This window comes from Salmo salar, chromosome ssa01 (assembly GCF_905237065.1).
Source record: "Salmo salar chromosome ssa01, Ssal_v3.1, whole genome shotgun sequence".
Taxonomy (NCBI): Eukaryota; Metazoa; Chordata; class Actinopteri; order Salmoniformes; family Salmonidae; genus Salmo; species Salmo salar.
Window position 1 is genome coordinate 6,377,216 of NC_059442.1, and position 25,794 is coordinate 6,403,009.

General features: G+C 44.6%; 1 protein-coding gene across 5 annotated transcripts in view; it reads right to left on the reverse strand.

Annotated features, from left to right (window-relative positions):
- Positions 1–11,330: 11,330 nt before the first annotated feature.
- The window catches only part of nin (ninein (GSK3B interacting protein)), a 106,515-nt gene continuing 92,051 nt past the window's right edge, over positions 11,331–25,794 (reverse strand). For 4 of the 5 annotated variants that reach the window (XM_045709715.1, XM_045709681.1, XM_045709790.1 and 1 more), the window contains 5 exons: positions 25,446–25,595; positions 25,054–25,146; positions 24,399–24,506; positions 13,195–13,311; positions 11,331–12,935 (listed from right to left, as the gene is read on the reverse strand). In XM_045709715.1, coding sequence (XP_045565671.1) covers positions 12,720–12,935; positions 13,195–13,311; positions 24,399–24,506; positions 25,054–25,146; positions 25,446–25,595 — 684 coding nt within the window. In that variant the 3' untranslated portion in view covers positions 11,331–12,719. Of the gene's footprint in view, positions 12,936–13,194; positions 13,312–15,160; positions 16,572–24,398; positions 24,507–25,053; positions 25,147–25,445; positions 25,596–25,794 lie in introns of those variants that run through there. The other variant, XM_045709739.1, reaches the window with a different exon arrangement.

The following is a 25,794-nucleotide window of genomic DNA, read 5'->3' on the forward strand; positions in this document are numbered from 1 at the left end:
TCCAGTTAAGAGCATCGGGTTTGTAACTGAAAGGTTGCTGGTTTGAATCCCCGAGCTGACGAGGTGAAACATCTGTAGCTGTGTCCTTGAGCAAGGCACTTCACCCTCATAGCTCCTGTAAATCGCTCTGGATAAGAGAATCTGCTAAATTATTAAAATGTAAATTATTGCTAAATTACTGCTAAATTATTAAAATGTAAATAGGGAATAGGGTGCCATTTGGGATGTATTTCACACCTGAATCCGAGTGCTGAGTGGAGAACAAGGGTTCAGGTCTGGGTTGGGGGTCACTGACTGGACTGATTCAAATACATCTGGTCCGACCTAGAAAGAGGAAATGCCATTTGATTCCCAAGCTCTCACACATTTTACTGAGCATAATCTATGATGAAATACACTAGGCAAGAAGCATTTTATAACATTGCTTGCATGTCCAAATAATGTCTCCATGAGTAATCTGACATGAGGGCCAATTTGATATAGAAAAAAACAAGAGAGTTTCTGTATTGAGGCGGCTTGAAGGGTCTATCTCCTGTTTCTGTAGTGTGAGGCAGCTTGATGAGAACGCCTCATAGGAGCAGGGGTCTATCTCCTGTTTCTGTAGTGTGAGGCAGCTTGATGAGAACGGCTCATAGGAGCAGGGGTCTATCTCCTGTTTCTGTAGTGAGGCGGCTTGATGAGAACAGCTCATAGGAGCCGGGGTCTATCTCCTGTTTCTGTAGTGAGGCGGCTTGATGAGAACAGCTCATAGGAGCAGGGGTCTATCTCCTGTTTCTGTAGTGCGAGGCAGCATGACGTACAAGTACACCCCTGGACATGACGCTGGGCCTTGCCCACAATCTACTGTACCTCTGTACAAGAACAATACAACATCAACCAAACACTGAATATGAAAAGGAGATCCACTCAAACCAAATAGCTTCCCTGTATTCACAAAATGCCTTTATTTCCTGTAAAAAAGTCTCAGTCATTCCCTCTTTAGTAGTAGATCGCTGTGTGTAGTGTTGTATTTATAACATCACTTTGTGGTCCAATAGCAGCTGTTGTTGGAGCCACATTCCTCTTCACAAAATGTCAGGATTCAATAGGAACTTGGGATGTTTTCAATATGGACAACAGCAGTAGGGAACACAATAGTCTCTGGGACAATGGCAGTAGGGAATACAATAGTCTCTGGGACAATGGCAGTAGGGGACACAATAGTCTCTGGGACAATGGCAGTAGGGGACACAATAGTCTCTGGGAAAATGGCAGTAGGGGACACAATAGTTTCTGGGACAATGGCAGTAGGGGACACAATAGTCTCTGGGAAAATGGCAGTAGGGGACACATTAGTCTCTGGGACAATGGCAGTAGGGAACACAATAGTCTCTGGGAAAATGGCAGTAGGGGACACAATAGTTTCTGGGACAATGGCAGTAGGGGACACAATAGTCTCTGGGACAATGGCAGTAGGGGACACAATAGTCTCTGGGACAATGGCAGTAGGGGACACAATAGTCTCTGGGACAATGGCAATAGGGGACACAATAGTCTCTGGGACAACGGCAGTAGGGAACACAATAGTCTCTGGGACAATGGCAGTAGGGAATACAATAGTCTCTTGGACAATGGCAGTAGGGGACACAATAGTCTCTGGGACAATGGCAGTAGGGAATACAATAGTCTCTGGGACAACGGCAGTAGGGGACACAATAGTCTCTGGTCCTTTCCTTTGAACCACTAATATTGCACAGTTACAAATGAAACACAGTAGGTCTGTTTCCCAAACGGCACCCCTATTCCTGTGTAGTGCAGGACTTTTGCCCGGGGGGCCCATGGAGTTCTGCACTATATAGGGAATACAACATTTTATTTACCCTTTATTTAGACAGGGAGTCAATGCTGAGACCAAGGTGTCTTTATTTAGACCGGGAGTCAATGCTGAGACCAAGGTCTCTTTATTTAGACCGGGAGTCAATGCTGAGACCAAGGTGTCTTTATTTAGACCGGGAGTCAATGCTGAGACCAAGGTCTTTTTATTTAGACCGGGAGTCAATGCTGAGACCAAGGTCTCTTTATTTAGACAGGGAGTCAATGCTGAGACCAAGGTGTCTTTATTTAGACAGGGAGTCAATGCTGAGACCAAGGTGTCTTTATTTAGACCGGGAGTCAATGCTGAGACCAAGGTCTCTTTATTTAGACCGGGAGTCAATGCTGAGACCAAGGTGTCTTTATTTAGACCGGGAGTCAATGCTGAGACCAAGGTCTCTTTATTTAGACAGGGAGTCAATGCTGAGACCAAGGTCTCTTTATTTAGACAGGGAGTCAATGCTGAGACCAAGGTCTCTTTATTTAGACAGGGAGTCAATGCTGAGACCAAGGTGTCTTTATTTAGACCGGGAGTCAATGCTGAGACCAAGGTCTCTTTATTTAGACCGGGAGTCAATGCTGAGACCAAGGTGTCTTTATTTAGACCGGGAGTCAATGCTGAGACCAAGGTCTCTTTATTTAGACAGGGAGTCAATGCTGAGACCAAGGTCTCTTTATTTAGACAGGGAGTCAATGCTGAGACCAAGGTGTCTTTTCCAGATGAGCCCTTTATGGCACCACAATACACATACAAATGCAATAAACACATTAAACTACAAAATGTTGCAGTTTTAAAGCTAGTTTCATGTAATTCTACACATTTTCTTGTCACGGGGTTGAGAAAACAATTGCAGTTTCAAAGCTAATTTCCTGCAATTCTACACATATTGCCGTGGGGCTGGGGGTAATTTGTCAGTTTTAAAGCTAATTTATTTCAATTATATATCTTTTGACATGGCTTATGCCTTGTTCTTATGCTATCAGAGTGACTCAAACATTATAACAAAATCAATGGGGGCCCCATGCCATAACACTTTGTGAAATTTAGATTCTCCCTGACTGTCTAGATTTTATGTTGTTGGTTGTTAGTTCTCAAAGATGTAATTTAAATATATATATAGGTCCATTATCTTGTTTACATACTTTATATCTGGTTTCCGTCATTTAAGTTTAAACTGAAAACATTTGACCATCTTCTATAGGACTTGCTCCTTAACTAACTTTTAATTCTTAATGTCTTAACTAACTTATCAATATGCTTTTTAAAAGATAGCTTTTCGTCAATCCAGACGCCCAGATACAGTATTTACAGGCGGGGACACAATCAATGAGAGCACCATCCAAAGTACGTATGCATTAAATCCTCAGATACAGTTTTATGCAATTTGGAAAATAACATATGTTTGGTTTTACCCACTTTAAGTACCAATTTCAGTTCAACAAAGGCTTTCTGTAGGGCAATAAAGGCAGATTGAAGCTCTGACACAGCCTGGTCAGCTGTGGGGGCAATAGCATACACCACACTGTCATCTGCATACAGGTGAAACATTTATTTGATAGATGAACAATATTGTTCATGTAAATAGTGAAAAGAACCGGACCAAGAATTGATCCCTGTGGGACACCCGTTGTTACAATATATACAGTTCCAGTCAACAGTTTGGACACACCTACTTATTCAAGGGTTTTTCTTTATTTGTACTATTTTCTACATTGTAGAATAATAGTGAAGACATCAAAACTATTAAATAACACATATGGAATCATGTAGTAACCAAAAAAGTGTAAAAACAAATCAAAATATATTTGACATTTTTGGCATTCTCTCAACCAGCTTCATGAGGTAATCAGTTGGAATGCATTTCAATTAACAGGTGTGCCTTGACAAAAGGTAATTTGTGGAATTTCTTTCCTTCTTAATGCGTTTGAGCCAATCAGTTGTGACAAGGTAATATCATTTTACATTTTAGTCATTTAGCAGATGCTCTTATCCAGAGCGACTAACATTTCTTTTCATGCATTTTTTTTTTTGTACTGGCCCCCCGTGGGAATCGAACCCACAACCCTGGCGTTGCACACACCATGCTGGCGTTGCAAACACCATGCTCTACCAACTGAGCCACAGGGAAGACATGGTATATAGAAGATAGCCCTATTTGGTAAAAGATCAAGTCCATATCATGGCAAGAACAGCTAAAATAAGTAAAGCAAAACGACAGTCCATCATTACATTAAGAACTTTGAAAGTTTCTTCAAGTGCAGTCACAAAAAGTGTGTCCAAACTTTTGACTGCTTTGTAAATTTACAGTTGAAGTCGGAAGTTTACATACACCTTAGCCAAATACATTTAAACTCAGTTTTTCACAATTCCTGACGTTTAATCCTAGTAAAATGCCACGTCTTAGGTCAGTTAGGATCACCACTTTATTTTAAGAATGTGAAATGTCAGAATAATAGTAGAGAGAATGATTTATTTCAGCTTTTATTTCTTTCATCACATTCCCAGTGGGTCAGAAGTTTACATACACTCAATTAGTATTTGGTAGCACTGCCTTTAAATTGTCTAAGTTGGGTCAAACGTTTCAGGTAGCCTTCCACAATCTTCCCACAATAAGATGGGTGACTTTTGGTCCATTCCTCCTGACAGAGCTGGTGTAACTCAATCAAATCAATCAAATGTATTTATAAAGCGCTTCGTACATCAGCTGATGTCACAAAGTGCTATACAGAACCCCAGCCTAAAACCCCAAGTAGCAAGCAATGCAGGTGTAGAAGCACAGTGTCTAGGAAAAACTCCCTAGAAAGGCCAGAACCTAGGAAGAAACCTAGAGTGGAACCAGGCTATGAGGGGTGGACAGTCCTCTTCTGGCTGTGCTGGGTAGAGAGGAACCAGGCTCTGAGGGGTGGCCAGTCCTTTTCTGACTCAAATGATGTCAATTAGCCTATCAGAAGCTTCTAAAGCCATAACATCATTTTCGGAAATGTTCTAACCTGTTTAAGGACACAGTCAACTTAGTGTATGTAAACTTCTGACCCACTGGAATTGTGATACAGTGAATTATAAGTGAAATAATCTGTCTGTAAATAATTGTTGGACAAATTACTTGTGTCATGCACGAAGTAGATGTCCTAACCAACTTGCCAAAACTATAGTTTGTTAACAAGAAATTTGTGGTGCTTCTACACCTGCATTATTTGCTGTTTGGGGTTTTAGGCTGGGTTTCTGTGCAGCACTTTGAGATATCAGCTGATGTAAGAAGGGCTATATAAATACATTTGATTTGAAAAACGAGTTGCAAAGCAAAAGCCATATCTCAGACTGGCCAATAACAATAAAAGATTAAGATGGGCAAAAGAACACAGTCACTGAACAGAGGAACTCAGCATCCCAGAGTCCCCTCTTCACTGTTGACTTTGAGACTGGTGTTTTGCGGGTACTATTTAATGAAGCTGCCAGTTGAGGAATTGTGAGGCGTCTGTTTCTCAAACTAGACACTCTAATGTACTTTGTCCTCTTGCTCAGTTGTGCACCGGGGCCTCCCACTACTCTTTCTATTCTGGTTAGAGACAGTTTTTAGCTATGTTAACATCATTGCAAAAGGGTTTCCTAATGATCAATTAGCCTTTTAAAATGATAAACTTGGATTAGTTAACACAACGTGCCATTGGAACACAGGAGTGATGGTTGCTGATAATGGGCCTCTGTACACCTATGTTGATATTCCATAAAAAAATCTGCCTTTTCCAGCAACAATAGTAATTTACAACAATAACAATGTCTACACTGTATTTCTGACCATTTTGATGTTATTTTAATGGACCAAAATGTTATTTTCTTTCAAAAACAAGAGAATTTCTAATTGACTCAACTTTTGAACGGTAGTGTATATATATAAAAGTATGTGGAAACCCCTTCAAATTAGTAGATTTGGCTATTTCAGCCACACCCGTTGCTGACAAGTGTATAAATAAGGCACACAGCCATACAATCTTCATAGACAAACATTGGCAGTAGAATGGCTTTACTGAAGAGTTCAGTGGCATTCAACATGGCACCATCATAGGATGCCACCTTTCCAACAAGTAGGTTAATCAGATTTCTGCACTGCTGGAGCAGTCCCGGTCAACTGTAAGTGAAAAATGTATAGTGGAAATGTCTAGGAGCAACAACGGCTCAGCTGCGAAGTGGTAGGCCACACAAGCTCTCAGAACAGGACCGCCGAGTGCTGAAGTGCGTAAAAATATAATCTGTCCTCTGTTGCAACACTCACTACAAAGTTCCAAACTGCCTCTGGAAGCAACGTCAGCACAATAACTGTCAGGAGCTTCATGAAATGGGTTTCCATGGCCGAGCAGCCGCACACAAGCCTAAGATCACCATGCGCAATGCAAAGCGTCGGCTGGAGGGGTGTAAAGTTTGCCGCCATTAGACTCTGGAGCAGTGGAAACGTGTTCTCTGGAGTCATTAATCACACTTCACCATCTGGCAGTCCAACGGACGCATCTGGATTTGGCAGATGCCAGGAGAACGCTACCTGCCACAATACATAGTGTCAACTGTAAAGTTTGGTGGAGGAGGACTAAGAGTCTGGGGCTGTTTTTCATGGTTCGGGCTAGGCCCCTTAATTCCAGTGAAGGGAAATCGTAACACTACAGCATACAATGACATTCTAGATGATTCTGTCCTTCTTACTTTGTCGCAACAGTTTGGGACAGACCCTTTCTTGTTTCAGCATGAAAATGCCCCCGTGTACAATGCAAGGTCCATACAGAAATGGTTTACCGAGATTGCTGTGGAAAAACTTGACTGGCCTGGACAGAGCCCTGACCTCACCTGCATCGAACACCTTTGGGATGAATTGGAACGTCGATTGCGAGCCAGGCCTAATTGCCCAACATCAGTGCCCGACCTCACTAATGCTCGTGGCTGAATGGAAGCAAGTCCCCGCAGCAATGTTCCAACATCTAGTGGAAAGCCTTCCCAGAAGAGTGGAGGCTGTTATAGCAGCAAAGGGGGGACCAACTCCATATTAATGCCCATGATGGTACCAGAAATAATTGTAAGGTTAAAAATATATGTTAAGGATTCCACAATCAGAGGAGCAGAAATGTGCAGAAAGAAAGGATCGATCAAATCAGACCCAGTGGATTTTCTTTTACATCAATCTTAAGCAGGGCGTATAGTATAGCACATCAGTAGAAAGTTGTTGAACTGAAAACAAAGATTCACAAGAGGGTGAAAAGTTGACTTAACTTCCATCGAGCCAACTGGAGGCTGTGAGAGGGGCAGGCAGTCGACTGGCTGTGACCAGGGTCAGTTAAACCACCATTTCTTTCAAATAAAAAACCTGGCGAGATAAAACGCTGATTAAAAGCGTCACTTCTCATTTTTTCTCAATGATGATGCCAGAGTTTGGCACAACTTGCTTCGGCAGGGAAAGCAGCGGATTTTCCACACTTCAGTGCATTAACGTTTTTCCAAAATATTGAGCAATCACCAGCAATCTGAGATAGAACTTAGAAAGTAGCTAGATTTCTAGATTCAAAATTCTAGATTTATCTTTCTAGATTTAGATTTCTAGATTTAGATTCTAGATTTAGATTTTTTGATGTATCTTTCTAGATTTATCTTTCTAGATTTATCTTTCTAGATTTAGATTTCTAGATTTAGATTTCTAGATTCAGATTTCCACTCAGTTACAGAGTCACTTTTTCTTGGCGGGATAAGGCCGATTTCTTAAAATTTTGGCTTATGGCCACGTCTATAACTAAAATCTGACATTTATGGGGGGATCGTGATATTTAGAGAACATGATGCCACAAGCGTTGATTTCACATATGTTGTAATGATGATGTTGTAATCAGCAATGTCAATATCCTTATCCGGGAATGATCCCTTTAGCCAAGTATCTGTTATTGCAGCAGTTTAAATACCCTTTATTCCATTCACATAAGTAGTATGTGTTGTCCTTCATATACAATTAAGTACATAACTTTGGACACAATATTTCGCTTTCAGTCTGTTACATAAACTGGTAACACTTACAACCATATGTAACAAAACATACACAGTTTATTTAATTTACAAAGTGGTTTGTATACATTATTATACCATTTATTGTGCATTTAAATACACAGGTTAAACCCTCTTTATCCGGTTATAATAACTGAAAAGTGACAGTATTGATTCCCATAGTGTTGAACAGGGAGCTTAAAATATTGACTGATCTCTCAGACAACCAATTTTACCAGGGTTGGGATCAATTCCATTTCAATTCCAATTAATTCAGGAAGTACACTGACATTTCAAATCTCTTCAATGCTTTTCAATTAGGAAAATGTGGAATTGGAATTTGGTTAACTTCCTGAATTGATTGGAACTGAAATGGAATTGACCCCAACCCGTGAAGTGCACTTCAGCATCAGGAATGTTCTCTGGTACAGTGGTTTAGGGTCATGGTAAAAAACATTTTTTATCATCAGTGACAATTTTTGTGATCAACTTAGAGCTCCGGTACTTTGGCGACTACTTTGGTGGTTGGGTATGACAGTAGAGTAGAGGTCACCATAGACAGTAGTCTTGGTGGTTGGGTATGACAGTAGAGTAGAGGTCACCATAGACAGTAGTCTTGGTGGTTGGGTATGACAATAGAGTAGAGGTCACCATAGACAGTAGTCTTGGTGGTTGGGTATGACAGTAGAGTAGAGGTCACCATAGACAGTAGTCTTGGTGGTTGGGTATGACAGTAGAGTAGAGGTCACCATAGACAGTAGTCTTGGTGGTTGGGTATGACAGTAGAGTAGAGGTCACCATAGACAGTAGTCTTGGTGGTTGGGTATGACAGTAGAGTAGAGGTCACCATAGACAGTAGTCTTGGTGGTTGGGTATGACAGTAGAGTAGAGGTCACCATAGACAGTAGTCTTGGTGGTTGGGTATGACAGTAGAGTAGAGGTCACCATAGACAGTAGTCTTGGTGGTTGGGTATGACAGTAGAGTAGAGGTCACCATAGACAGTAGTCTTGGTGGTTGGGTATGACAATAGAGTAGAGGTCACCATAGACAGTAGTCTTGGTGGTTGGGTATGACAGTAGAGTAGAGGTCACCATAGACAGTAGTCTTGGTGGTTGGGTATGACAGTAGAGTAGAGGTCACCATAGACAGTAGTCTTGGTGGTTGGGTATGACAGTAGAGTAGAGGTCACCATAGACAGTAGTCTTGGTGGTTGGGTATGACAGTAGAGTAGAGGTCACCATAGACAGTAGTCTTGGTGGTTGGGTATGACAGTAGAGTAGAGGTCACCATAGACAGTAGTCTTGGTGGTTGGGTATGACAGTATAGTAGAGGTCACCATAGACAGTAGTCTTGGTGGTTGGGTATGACAGTAGAGTAGAGGTCACCATAGACAGTAGTCTTGGTGGTTGGGTATGACAGTAGAGTAGAGGTCACCATAGACAGTAGTCTTGGTGGTTGGGTATGACAATAGAGTAGAGGTCACCATAGACAGTAGTCTTGGTGGTTGGGTATGACAGTAGAGTAGAGGTCACCATAGACAGTAGTCTTGGTGGTTGGGTATGACAGTAGAGTAGAGGTCACCATAGACAGTAGTCTTGGTGGTTGGGTATGACAGTAGAGTAGAGGTCACCATAGACAGTAGTCTTGGTGGTTGGGTATGACAGTAGGGTAGAGCCTCAGATGGAATGTTAGTGTAGCGCTGTAGTTCTGTCCGAAGACATACGTGGCTCCGTTCATGTTCAGCTCACACCTGCTAAATTAAGAACAGATATAATGATGAATAAAATAAAGATGTTTAGGGGCTCAGCTGTTAGTGGTAGGGAAAGGGGGGAAAGAGGACTGAGAGTTAAGGGGATCAGCTGTTAGTGGTAGGGAAAGGGGGGAAGAGGACTGAGAGTTAAGGGGATCAGCTGTTAGTGGTAGGGAAAGGGGGGAAAGAGGACTGAGAGTTAAGGGGATCAGCTGTTAGTGGTAGGGAAAGGGGGGAAGAGGACTGAGAGTTAAGGGGATCAGCTGTTAGTGGTAGGGAAAGGGGGAAGAGGACTGAGAGTTAAGGGGATCAGCTGTTAGTGGTAGGGAAAGGGGGAAAGAGGACTGAGAGTTAAGGGGATCAGCTGTTAGTGGTAGGGAAAGGGGGGAAGAGGACTGAGAGTTAAGGGGATCAGCTGTTAGTGGTAGGGAAAGGGGGGAAAGAGGACTGAGAGTTAAGGGGATCAGCTGTTAGTGGTAGGGAAAGGGGGGAAAGAGGACTGAGCGTTAAGGGGATCAGCTGTTAGTGGTAGGGAAAGGGGGAAGAGGACTGAGAGTTAAGGGGATCAGCTGTTAGTGGTAGGGAAAGGGGGGAAAGAGGACTGAGAGTTAAGGGGATCAGCTGTTAGTGGTAGGGAAAGGGGGAAAGAGGACTGAGAGTTAAGGGGATCAGCTGTTAGTGGTAGGGAAAGGGGGGAAAGAGGACTGAGAGTTAAGGGGATCAGCTGTTAGTGGTAGGGAAAGGGGGAAAGAGGACTGAGAGTTAAGGGGATCAGCTGTTAGTGGTAGGGAAAGGGGGAAGAGGACTGAGAGTTAAGGGGATCAGCTGTTAGTGGTAGGGAAAGGGGGAAAGAGGACTGAGAGTTAAGGGGATCAGCTGTTAGTGGTAGGGAAAGGGGGGGAAAGAGGACTGAGAGTTAAGGGGATCAGCTGTTAGTGGTAGGGAAAGGGGGGAAAGAGGACTGAGAGTTAAGGGGATCAGCTGTTAGTGGTAGGGAAAGGGGGGGAAAGAGGACAGAGTTAAGGGGCTTAGCTGTTAGTGGTAGGGAAAGGGGGAAAGAGGACTGAGAGTTAAGGGGATCAGCTGCTAGTGGTAGGGAAAGGGGGGAAAGAGGACTGAGAGTTAAGGGGATCAGCTGTTAGTGGTAGGGAAAGGGGGGAAAGAGCACTGAGAGTTAAGGGGATCAGCTGTTAGTGGTAGGGAAAGGGGGAAAGAGGACTGAGAGTTAAGGGGATCAGCTGTTAGTGGTAGGGAAAGGGGGGAAAGAGGACTGAGAGTTAAGGGGATCAGCTGTTAGTGGTAGGGAAAGGGGGGAAAGAGGACTGAGAGTTAAGGGGATCAGCTGTTAGTGGTAGGGAAAGGGGGGAAGAGGACTGAGAGTTAAGGGGATCAGCTGTTAGTGGTAGGGAAAGGGGGAAGAGGACTGAGAGTTAAGGGGATCAGCTGTTAGTGGTAGGGAAAGGGGGGAAAGAGGACTGAGAGTTAAGGGGATCAGCTGTTAGTGGTAGGGAAAGGGGGAAGAGGACTGAGAGTTAAGGGGATCAGCTGTTAGTGGTAGGGAAAGGGGGGAAAGAGGACTGAGAGTTAAGGGGATCAGCTGTTAGTGGTAGGGAAAGGGGGAAAGAGGACTGAGCGTTAAGGGGATCAGCTGTTAGTGGTAGGGAAAGGGGGAAAGAGGACTGAGCGTTAAGGGGATCAGCTGTTAGTGGTAGGGAAAGGGGGAAGAGGACTGAGAGTTAAGGGGATCAGCTGTTAGTGGTAGGGAAAGGGGGAAAGAGGACTGAGAGTTAAGGGGATCAGCTGTTAGTGGTAGGGAAAGGGGGGAAAGAGGACTGAGAGTTAAGGGGATCAGCTGTTAGTGGTAGGGAAAGGGGGAAAGAGGACTGAGAGTTAAGGGGATCAGCTGTTAGTGGTAGGGAAAGGGGGGAAAGAGGACTGAGAGTTAAGGGGATCAGCTGTTAGTGGTAGGGAAAGGGGGAAGAGGACTGAGAGTTAAGGGGATCAGCTGTTAGTGGTAGGGAAAGGGGGGAAAGAGGACTGAGAGTTAAGGGGATCAGCTGTTAGTGGTAGGGAAAGGGGGAAAGAGGACTGAGAGTTAAGGGGATCAGCTGTTAGTGGTAGGGAAAGGGGGGAAAGAGGACTGAGAGTTAAGGGGATCAGCTGTTAGTGGTAGGGAAAGGGGGGAAAGAGGACTGAGAGTTAAGGGGATCAGCTGTTAGTGGTAGGGAAAGGGGGGGGAAGAGGACAGAGTTAAGGGGCTTAGCTGTTAGTGGTAGGGAAAGGGGGGAAAGAGGACTGAGAGTTAAGGGGATCAGCTGCTAGTGGTAGGGAAAGGGGGGAAAGAGGACTGAGAGTTAAGGGGATCAGCTGTTAGTGGTAGGGAAAGGGGGGGGAAAGAGGACTGAGAGTTAAGGGGCTTAGCTGTTAGTGGTAGGGAAAGGGGGAAAGAGGACTGAGAGTTAAGGGGATCAGCTGTTAGTGGTAGGGAAAGGGGGGAAAGAGGACTGAGAGTTAAGGGGATCAGCTGTTAGTGGTAGGGAAAGGGGGAAAGAGGACTGAGAGTTAAGGGGATCAGCTGTTAGTGGTAGGGAAAGGGGGGAAAGAGGACTGAGAGTTAAGGGGATCAGCTGTTAGTGGTAGGGAAAGGGGGGAAAGAGGACTGAGAGTTAAGGGGATCAGCTGTTAGTGGTAGGGAAAGGGGGAAAAGGACTGAGAGTTAAGGGGATCAGCTGTTAGTGGTAGGGAAAGGGGGGAAGAGGACTGAGAGTTAAGGGGATCAGCTGTTAGTGGTAGGGAAAGGGGGGAAAGAGGACTGAGAGTTAAGGGGATCAGCTGTTAGTGGTAGGGAAAGGGGGGAAGAGGACTGAGAGTTAAGGGGATCAGGTGGAATGTTAATGTAACACTCGAGTTCCATGTTCCATCCAGCTACTGGGGTCAAGGGTCAAAGCGTAGTATTAGATCCATGTTCCGTCCAGCTACTGGGTTCAGGGGTCAAAGCGTAATATTAGATCCATGTTCCGTCCAGCTACTGGGGTCAGGGGTCAAAGCGTAATATTAGATCCATGTTCCGTCCAGCTACTGGGGTCAGGGGTCAAAGCGTAGTATTAGGAACAGGTGAAATGATAGGGCATGGGGGTTAGGGGTGAGGGACTCAGGTCTCTGACTATCTTGTTGAGGCTGAAGATCTTCTCTTCCAGTAGATAGTTCTTCTTCTCTGCTACTTTCTGTCTCCGCTCGGTCATCTCCAAGGCCTTCAGCAGCTGTCCGTTCTCCACGTACAGGTCCTTGATCAACGAATCAGCTTTACCGTTCTTGTGGAGCTAGAGACAGAACGGACAGGGAACGTGAACAATCTCACCTTGGTACTGTATATATAGTCTATACCTTTCAATACAATTCTTTCCTTTGTCATTGTCCAAGAGACGTGTGTTTTCTGTTAGCAACCTTCACCAGTAAAACTAATACTTATAGCAAACTGATTAACATAGAAATAAGACTGTTGAGACTACTGGCAACCTTTTTGATATTACAGCGTGAATGTCAACATCAAAAGAGAAAATACAGCGATAACAAGTGTACCTGATCTTTGAGTTGGCAGACCTTCTCTTTGAGCAGCAGCTTGACATTATGCAGAGACAGCTCTATCTCCCTCATACGTTCCTCCATCTTCATCATCATCATCATCGTCCTCTCGTTCTGGTGATGGAGAAGAGGTATACAGATGAGACAGGGTATTATGCTCCGATGTAAAGAATGTAGAAAATGATCTGTGGCCTTAAATCACTTGTGTCATTTACAGCAACTTGCTTGATATCCTTTAGTTCTACCCCATGTTTAGGGTGTAACCATCTTTATGTATCATCTGGGATGATAAAAAGGAAAGAAAAATAAATAAATACACGGTTTAATTCATTAGGAAATCATTTTTAGAAGTACTATATGTCTGGCTGTATGAACTGCAACATACTGTAATATACTGTAAATACTCCTAGCTGAGTAATATACTGCAATACTCATAGCTGAGTAATATACTGTAAATACTCATAGCTGAGTAATATACTGTAAATACTCCCAGCTGAGTAATATACTGCAATACTCATAGCTGAGTAATATACTGTAAATACTCCTAGCTGAGTAATATACTGCAATACTCCTAGCTGAGTAATATACTGCAATACTCATAGCTGAGTAATATACTGTAAATACTCATAGCTGAGTAATATACTGTAATACTCATAGCTGAGTAATATACTGTAAATACTCATAGCTGAGTAATATACTGTAATACTCATAGCTGAGTAATATACTGTAATACTCCTAGCTGAGTAATATACTGCAATACTCATAGCTGAGTAATATACTGTAATACTCATAGCTGAGTAATATGCTGAAATACTCATAGCTGAGTAATATACTGCAATACTCATAGCTGGGTAATATACTGTAAATACTCATAGCTGAGTAATATACTGTAATACTCCTAGCTGAGTAATATACTGTAATACTCCTAGCTGAGTAATATACTGCAATACTCATAGCTGAGTAATATACTGTAATACTCATAGCTGAGTAATATACTGTAAATACTCATAGCTGAGTAATATACTGTAAATACTCCCAGCTGAGTAATATACTGTAAATACTCATAGCTGAGTAATATACTGTAAATACTCCCAGCTGAGTAATATACTGCAATACTCATAGCTGAGTAATATACTGCAATACTCATAGCTGAGTAATATACTGTAAATACTCATAGCTGAGTAATATACTGTAATACTCATAGCTGAGTAATATACTGTAAATACTCATAGCTGAGTAATATACTGTAATACTCATAGCTGAGTAATATACTGTAATACTCCTAGCTGAGTAATATACTGCAATACTCATAGCTGAGTAATATACTGTAATACTCATAGCTGAGTAATATGCTGTAAATACTCATAGCTGAGTAATATACTGCAATACTCATAGCTGAGTAATATACTGTAAATACTCATAGCTGAGTAATATACTGTAATACTCCTAGCTGAGTAATATACTGTAATACTCCTAGCTGAGTAATATACTGCAATACTCATAGCTGAGTAATATACTGTAATACTCATAGCTGAGTAATATGCCGTAAATACTCATAGCTGAGTAATATACTGCAATACTCATAGCTGAGTAATATACTGTAAATACTCATAGCTGAGTAATATACTGTAAATACTCATAGCTGAGTAATATACTGTAAATACTCATAGCTGAGTAATATACTGTAATACTCATAGCTGAGTAATATACTGTAAATACTCCTAGCTGAGTAATATACTGTAATACTCATAGCTGAGTAATATACTGTAAATACTCATAACTGAGTAATATGCTGTAAATACTCATAACTGAGTAATATACTGTAAATCTTCTAAATGATTGTGTTCTGTGTGGTAATCTATTCTTACAATAGCAAAGATCTGTCAAGATAACATCTGAGAGAGGATACCATCAGAGCCTGTGGTATATAACACCAAGGGAAGAAGGCCATTGAACACAAAAACCCATGAAACTAAATGCTTTATTTTGTCTTGATTCTCTCCAGTGAAATACATTGTACTGCATTTACTACAAAGTGACATCACAGCTAAATAAATAGATAAAAAAACTAATAAATAAATATAAAATTATTTGATCCAGAAACTTAAATACAATCTACAAAACAATCATAAACATAAAAAGTCAAACACACACACAGTGCAATAGAGAATAAAATCTTGACTTCTAAAGACCCTGAGATTTCTTATCAGAGCTTCTACAGTAAACAGGAAATGCTACATTAACATAATAAAACTGATGGAAGGACAGGAATCAAAACATTTGCATAATTATAATAAACATGTTCCCATTTGTTTACTATCAAACTATTGTTGAGTTCAATACTGTTGGTAACTAACTGGTACCGTTTACAATAAAAAAACAGTTGTGAGAGGTGAGTATGTCAACCAACTACAGGTTATTGAAATCCTTCAGTGACAAAGATGTGGCGGCAGGTGGTCTAGTGGTTAGAGCGTTGGACTAGTAACCGGAAGGTTGCAAGATCGAATCCCCGAACTGATAAGGTAAAACATCTGTCGTTCTGCCTCTGAACAAGCTGTCATTCTAAATAAGATTTTTGTTCTTAACTGACTTGCCTAGTTAAATAAAGGTTAAAATAAAAAGGTTATCAGTTGACATTGATGCTTGTGGGTTAAGTGCAAAAAATATCAATATGCAGGTCTTCTTGGAAAATATGTCCAATAATACATTCTGTTGAAACTAGGAATCTACTGCAAATCGGAGTATATTTCATGGATCTTTTAACGATAGTAGGTCGTTGGAGTTCCACCTACTGTTAAAGAGCTCAAGTTGTTTCAGAAAGCCCTTTGATTTGAGGATAATAACAAAGGACTACGCCGGTACACTGCCACCTAGTGGCAACATACCATCATTACACATTCATGCCCTTATGATTAACTAGTTCTAACATCCCATTCACTGTTCACTGTACCGTAACACTCAGAATTTTTCTTCCAGTGCTTCAAGCATAAGTGGGGCAGGGGAAGAGTTCAGGGGATGGGGAAGAGTTCAGGGGACAGGGAATGGAGACTTGGAGGATTGGGTGGGGCTGGGGTTAGTTGATGTGAGAAGGACGGACACAGAGAAAGGTTTGGAGGACTAGAGGGGGGGGGGGTGGGGGACAGGGGGGGGTGGGGGACAGGTGAATAGGACTGGAGAATAATTCAGGGAAGGGAGTGGAGTCTTGGAGGATAGAGGCAGCGTTTGGGGTTAGGTGAGTCAGGCAGGGGAAAAGGTTTGGAGGACTGGGGGAATGTGATGTTAGAAGCTGCCAAGTTGCTTGCTGTCTGTCAGAGTCCACCAATCCTCCGGTAGCTGTCTGCATGAGCGGCCCTCTGTTCTGGCATTGCAGCACCCTGGAGAGAGAAGGCAAGTACACTTCACCAGGGCTCACCCCTCCATCCAGTCCTCTAATACATGAAGCTTCTAAAGGCAGGGCTATGCAATTAGCACAGCTTTGAATGGTCACCTCTGTCTGGGACAACTGAAGGTCTCAGCGCAATCTGAGAACAGGGCTAAACAGTTAGATGACTAGACTATAGCAAAACTAACTAAAATTGGTAAATGGCATACAATTATGCCAGGCTATTTATTTACAGTGTAGCAAAGGACGAACCACCTCAAAATGTTAGAGAGGCCATGACAGAGACAAGGCCTACTGCTATTCAGAGAGAAGAGGATGGTTCTGCTTCATTAAACGGGAGACGCATGAACAGTCCAGTGTCACCACCTACCTTAACTCCACCCAGACTACCTTAACTCCACCCAGACTATAATCACTCCACCCAGACTACCTTAACTCCCCCCAGACTATAATCACTCCACCCAGACTATAATCACCCCACCCAGACTATAATCACCCCACCCAGACTACCTTAACTCCACCCAGACTACCTTAACTCCACCCAGACTACCGTAACTCCACCCAGACTATAATCACTCCACCCAGACTACCTTAACCCCACCCAGACTACCTTAACCCCACCCAGACTATAATCACCCCACCCAGACTATAATCACCCCACCCAGACTATAATCACTCCACCCAGACTATAATCACTCCACCCAGACTATAATCACCCCACCCAGACTATAATCACTCCACCCAGACTATAATCACCCCACCCAGACTATAATCACCCCACCCAGACTATAATCACTCCACCCAGACTATAATCACTCCACCCAGACTATAATCACTCCACCCAGACTATAATCACACCACCCAGACTATAATCACACCACCCAGACTATAATCACTCCACCCAGACTATAATCACTCCACCCAGACTATAATCACTCCACCCAGACTATAATCACCCCACCCAGACTATAATCACCCCACCCAGACTATAATCACACACCCAGACTATAATCACTCCACCCAGACTATAATCACACACCCAGACTATAATCACCCCACCCAGACTATAATCACCCCACCCAGACTATAATCACCCCACCCAGACTATAATCACCCCACCCAGACTATAATCATAATCACCCCACCCAGACTATAATCACCCCACCCAGACTATAATCACTCCACCCAGACTATAATCACCCCACCCAGACTATAATCACCCCACCCAGACTATAATCACCCCACCCAGACTATAATCACCCCACCCAGACTATAATCACACACCCAGAATATAATCACTCCACCCAGACTATAATCACCCCACCCAGACTATAATCACACCACCCAGACTATAATCACTCCACCCAGACTATAATCACCCCACCCAGACTATAATCACACACCCAGAATATAATCACTCCACCCAGACTATAATCACCCCACCCAGACTATAATCACACCACCCAGACTATAATCACTCCACCCAGACTATAATCACCCCACCCAGACTATAATCACCCCACCCAGACTATAATCACCCCACCCAGACTATAATCACCCCACCCAGACTATAATCACTCCACCCAGACTATAATCACTCCACCCAGACTATAATCACTCCACCCAGACTATAATCACCCCACCCAGACTATAATCACCCCACCCAGACTATAATCACCCCACACAGACTATAATCACCCCACCCAGACTACAATCACCCCACACAGACTACGATCACCCCACACCATCCCAGACTACGATCACCCCACACCATCCCAGACTACGATCACCCCACACTATGATCACCCCACACCATCCTAGACTACGATCACCCCACACCAATCCACACTACGATCACCCCACACTATGATCACCCCACACTATGATCACCCCACACCATCCTAGACTACGATCACCCCACACCACCCCACACTATGACCACCCCACACTACGATCACCCCACACCATCCCAGACTACGATCACCCCACACCATCCCACACTACGATCACCCCACACTATGATCACCCCACACCATCCTAGACTACGATCACCCCACACCACCCCACACTATGACCACCCCACACTATGATCACCCCACACCATCCCAGACTACGAGCACCCCACACTACGACCACCCCAGATTATGATCACCCCACACAACGATCACCCCACACCACCCCACACTACGATCACCCCACACTACGATCACCCCACACTATGATTACCCCACACCACCCCACACTGTGATCACCCCACACCATCCCAGACTACGATCACCCCACACTATAACCCCCACACCATCCTAGACTATGATCACCCCAGACTATGATCACCCCACACAACGATCACCCCACACCACCCCACACTATGATCACCCCACACTATGATTACCCCACACCACCCCACACTGTGATCACCCCACACCATCCCAGACTACGATCACCCCACACTATGATCCCCCCACACCATCCTAGACTATGATCACCCCAGACTATGATCACCCCACACAACGATCACCCCACACCACCCCACACTATGATCACCCCACACTATGATTACCCCACACCACCCCACACTGTGATCACCCCACACCATCCCAGACTACAATCACCCCACACTATGATCCCCCCACACCATCCTAGACTATGATCACCCCAGACTATGATCACCCCACACCATCCCAGACTATAATCACTCCACCCAGACTATAATCACCCCACCCAGACTATAATCACCCCACCCAGACTACCTTAACTCCACCCAGACTACCTTAACTCCACCCAGACTACCGTAACTCCACCCAGACTATAATCACTCCACCCAGACTACCTTAACCCCACCCAGACTACCTTAACCCCACCCAGACTATAATCACCCCACCCAGACTATAATCACCCCACCCAGACTATAATCACCCCACCCAGACTATAATCACTCCACCCAGACTATAATCACTCCACCCAGACTATAATCACCCCACCCAGACTATAATCACTCCACCCAGACTATAATCACCCCACCCAGACTATAATCACCCCACCCAGACTATAATCACTCCACCCAGACTATAATCACTCCACCCAGACTATAATCACTCCACCCAGACTATAATCACACCACCCAGACTATAATCACACCACCCAGACTATAATCACTCCACCCAGACTATAATCACTCCACCCAGACTATAATCACTCCACCCAGACTATAATCACCCCACCCAGACTATAATCACCCCACCCAGACTATAATCACACACCCAGACTATAATCACTCCACCCAGACTATAATCACACACCCAGACTATAATCACCCCACCCAGACTATAATCACCCCACCCAGACTATAATCACCCCACCCAGACTATAATCACCCCACCCAGACTATAATCATAATCACCCCACCCAGACTATAATCACCCCACCCAGACTATAATCACTCCACCCAGACTATAATCACCCCACCCAGACTATAATCACCCCACCCAGACTATAATCACCCCACCCAGACTATAATCACCCCACCCAGACTATAATCACACACCCAGAATATAATCACTCCACCCAGACTATAATCACCCCACCCAGACTATAATCACACCACCCAGACTATAATCACTCCACCCAGACTATAATCACCCCACCCAGACTATAATCACACACCCAGAATATAATCACTCCACCCAGACTATAATCACCCCACCCAGACTATAATCACACCACCCAGACTATAATCACTCCACCCAGACTATAATCACCCCACCCAGACTATAATCACCCCACCCAGACTATAATCACCCCACCCAGACTATAATCACCCCACCCAGACTATAATCACTCCACCCAGACTATAATCACTCCACCCAGACTATAATCACTCCACCCAGACTATAATCACCCCACCCAGACTATAATCACCCCACCCAGACTATAATCACCCCACACAGACTATAATCACCCCACCCAGACTACAATCACCCCACACAGACTACGATCACCCCACACCATCCCAGACTACGATCACCCCACACCATCCCAGACTACGATCACCCCACACTATGATCACCCCACACCATCCTAGACTACGATCACCCCACACCAATCCACACTACGATCACCCCACACTATGATCACCCCACACTATGATCACCCCACACCATCCTAGACTACGATCACCCCACACCACCCCACACTATGACCACCCCACACTACGATCACCCCACACCATCCCAGACTACGATCACCCCACACCATCCCACACTACGATCACCCCACACTATGATCACCCCACACCATCCTAGACTACGATCACCCCACACCACCCCACACTATGACCACCCCACACTATGATCACCCCACACCATCCCAGACTACGAGCACCCCACACTACGACCACCCCAGATTATGATCACCCCACACAACGATCACCCCACACCACCCCACACTACGATCACCCCACACTACGATCACCCCACACTATGATTACCCCACACCACCCCACACTGTGATCACCCCACACCATCCCAGACTACGATCACCCCACACTATAACCCCCACACCATCCTAGACTATGATCACCCCAGACTATGATCACCCCACACAACGATCACCCCACACCACCCCACACTATGATCACCCCACACTATGATTACCCCACACCACCCCACACTGTGATCACCCCACACCATCCCAGACTACGATCACCCCACACTATGATCCCCCCACACCATCCTAGACTATGATCACCCCAGACTATGATCACCCCACACAACGATCACCCCACACCACCCCACACTATGATCACCCCACACTATGATTACCCCACACCACCCCACACTGTGATCACCCCACACCATCCCAGACTACAATCACCCCACACTATGATCCCCCCACCCCATCCTAGACTATGATCACCCCAGACTATGATCACCCCACACCATCCCAGACTATGATCACTCCACACCACCCCACACTACGATCACCCCACACTACGATCACCCCACACCATCCCGCACTACGATCACACCACACTACGATCACCCCACACCATCCCACACTACGATCACCCCACACTATGATCACCCCACACCATCCCAGACTACGATCACCCCACACCATCCTAGACTACGATCACCCCACACTACGATCACCCCACACCATCCTAGACTACGATCACCCCACACTACGATCACCCCACACTATCCCAGACTACGATCACCCCACACTATGATCACCCCACACCATCCCAGACTACGATCACCCCAGATTATGATCACCCCACACAACGATCACCCCACACAACGATCACCCCACACCACCCCACGATCACCCCAGACTACGATCACCCCACACCATCCCAGACTACGATCACCCCACACCATCCCAGACTACGATCACCCCACACCAATCCACACTACGATCACCCCACACTATGATCACCCCACACCATCCTAGACTACGATGACCCCACACCACCCCACACTATGACCACCCCACACTACGATCACCCCACACCATCCCAGACTACGATCACCCCACACCACCCCACACTACGATCACCCCACACTATGATCACCCCACACCATCCCAGACTACGATCACCCCACACTACGATCACCCCAGATTATGATCACCCCACACAACGATCACCCCACACCACCCCACACTACGATCACCCCACACTATGATTACCCCACACCACCCCACACTATGATCACCCCACACCATCCCAGACTACGATCACCCCACACTATGATCCCCCCACACCATCCTAGACTATGATCACCCCAGACTATGATCACCCCACACAACGATCACCCCACACCACCCCACACTACGATCACCCCACACTATGATTACCCCACACCACCCCACACTGTGATCACCCCACACCATCCCAGACTACGATCACCCCACACTATGATCCCCCCACACCATCCTAGACTATGATCACCCCAGACTATGATCACCCCACACCATCCCAGATTACGATCACCCCACACCACCCCACACTACGACCACCCCACACTACGATCACCCCACACCATCCCGCACTACGATCACCCCACACTATGATCACCCCACACCATCCTAGACTACGATCACCCCACACTATGATCACCCCACACCATCCCAGACTACGATCACCCCACACTACGATCACCCCAGATTATGATCACCCCACACAACGATCACCCCACACAACGATCACCCCACACCACCCCACACTACGATCACCCCACACTATGATTACCCCACACCACCCCACACTGTGATCACCCCACACCATCCCAGACTACGATCACCCCACACTATGATCCCCCCACACCATCCTAGACTATGATCACCCCAGACTATGATCACCCCACACCATCCTATACTACGATCACCCCACACCACCCGACACTATGATCACCCCACACCACCCCACACTATGATCACCCCACACCATCCTAGACTACGATCACCCCACACTACGATCACCCCACACCATCCCAGACTACGATCACCCCACACTACGATCACCCCACACCATCCCAGACTACGATCACCCGACACTACGATCACCCCACACCATCCCAGACTACGATCACCCCACACCACCCCACACTACGATCACCCCACACTATGATCACCCCACACCATCCTAGACTATGACCACCATATCAGAGCTCTACATCAAAGAACACCGCACCCAAACACCACACACTAAAACACCAAACCCAGAAGGTACACACACACACACACACACACACACACACACACACACACACACACACACACACACACACACACACACACACACACACACACACGTGAGAACATGAAGCTGATAAGGTGGTGTAGTGATGAAACCAGGACAAAATGTTCCAGCTACAGAAACCTGACCAAACCCAGAGCGCAAATCAAATATTGAATGGCATGGTAGAATATAAAATATATTTATATTCCCCAACTGTTATAGAGGTAGAATATAAAATATATTTATATTCCCCAACTGTTATAGAGGTAGAATAGAAAATATATTTATATTCCCCAACTGTTATAGAGGTAGAATATAAAATATATTTATATTCCCCAACTGTTATAGAGGTAGAATAGAAAATATATTTATATTCCCCAACTGTTATAGAGGTAGAATATAAAATATATTTATATTCCCCAACTGTTATAGAGGTAGAATATAAAATATATTTATATTTCCCAACTGTTATAGAGGTAGAATAGAAAATATATTTATATTTCCCAACTGTTATAGATGTAGAATATAAAATATATTTATATTTCCCAACTGTTATAGTGGTAGAATATAAAATATATTTATATTCCCCAACTGTTACAGAGGTAGAATAGAAAATATATTTATATTCCCCAACTGTTATAGAGGTAGAATATAAAATATATTTATATTTCCCAACTGTTATAGAGGTAGAATATAAAATATATTTATATTTCCCAACTGTTACAGTGCTAGAATATAAAAGCCACATCATTTGTCACTACTCTTATCAAATATTTATATTCACCAAAGTGAAAATGGAGAGATATTTTGTCAGGTGTTTGTGGTTCCGGGCCCATCAGAGTGTAATCAAGGCAGATCAGAAGGGCCAGGTATTCCCATAATCAACAGTAAAGTGTGAATGTGTCAGTAATGAGCTGTTGAAACACAGTGAGAGTGAAGATACTGTATACTAAGTGCTAGATTGTAGATCATCAGATATGCCAACTGCATATTTATTCAAAGAGCAGGAATTGCATATAGAATTAGGATTCAGTTATAGTTAAGAGGCGTGATTTTCTCTCTCTCTCTCTCCTCTACCTGTATGTTCTCTGGGTTGAGGTCGTCTCTGCGGTGTTGCTCTCTCCGCTCACCAGGCATCCTGCGAGGGGATGTGGGCAGCAGACCAACCAGCTGGACTTGGAGAGCCTGGAGACACCAGACAGACAGTCAGTCAGGAGAGAGATGAGAGAGACAGACAGGAGAGACACAGGGAAAGAAGAGAGACCCGGAAGAGAGAAGTAAACACAGGGAGAGAAGAGAGAGACCTAGAGAAGGGACATAATGTAGGGTGGGAGGGAGAGGTATTAGATAGATGAAGGTTATGTCAAAGGGACATGAGTGTGGGAGACAAGGGACATGAGTGTGAGGCCAACTGTTGCCAGGCCAACTGTTGCCAGGCCAACTGTTGCCAGGCCAACTGTTGCCAGGCCAACTGTTGCCAGGTCTACTGTTGCCAGGTCTACTGTTGCCAGGCCAACTGTTGCCAGGCCAACTGTTGCCAGGCCAACTGTGTTTCTGGAAAACTGCTGGTGTTACATGAAAACAAACTAGTTTTTATAGAAAATGACAGAAGAAGAAAAGGAGACATTAAAAGGGAGTCCAGGTGTTTGACAGGGACAAGGCAGATGCAGTGAGATTAGATGAGAGGAGCATATGTGAGGGAGAAGTTAGGGAAGGTTGGTAGAGAACTGACCTCCAGAAGCCGTGCCTGTAGCTGGGTCTGTTGGGTCTTCAGACCCTCGTTCTCCTGACGAAGACTCTCCAGCTCTCTCTGGACCTCACACACCTGACAACCACCACACAAAGCCATCAGAAAAGGAAAGCCACATACATAACAAACCCATTGTCAAAAAGTAAGAACCGCTTCAGAAGTACTTGTTGCTTGTGAATGACAGGTGGAAGTAAGCATCGTTGTGAGTTTGTTATCCACATTTTCGAAATTAGGTTTATCCAATTAACAATCAAGGAAAATTTGCTATCAATAAAAAAAAACGCATGTGCTGTATGAAATGTCTGAATTGAAATAAAACGTGAAAAAACGATCAAGAAATCATAACAGTATACATAGATATAAAAACAGATGACCTTGTTCTGAGCGGAGAGTAGCTCCTGATGCATGATGTCTAGCTCTCTCTTCAGAGCAGTCTTCTCCTGTTCTACAGTCTTCACCACGCTGGACTGGCCCTGCGGTTTCTGCTGCTTCACGGTTAAGATGGCTGCCTCCAGCTGTCGCGTCTGCAGAAAGACATTACAGGGTTTCAAAAAAAAGGTATTTATATGCAAGGGTGTATGGTTCTATACATCTCTAGAACGTAAAGGGACGGTTTCCTGGACACACATTAAGCCTAGCCCTTGACTGAAATCCATGCTCAACTCAGAATCTCCATTAAAAGCTCCCTTTAGACCTTGAAACATCAAGAAAAATTTGATTATG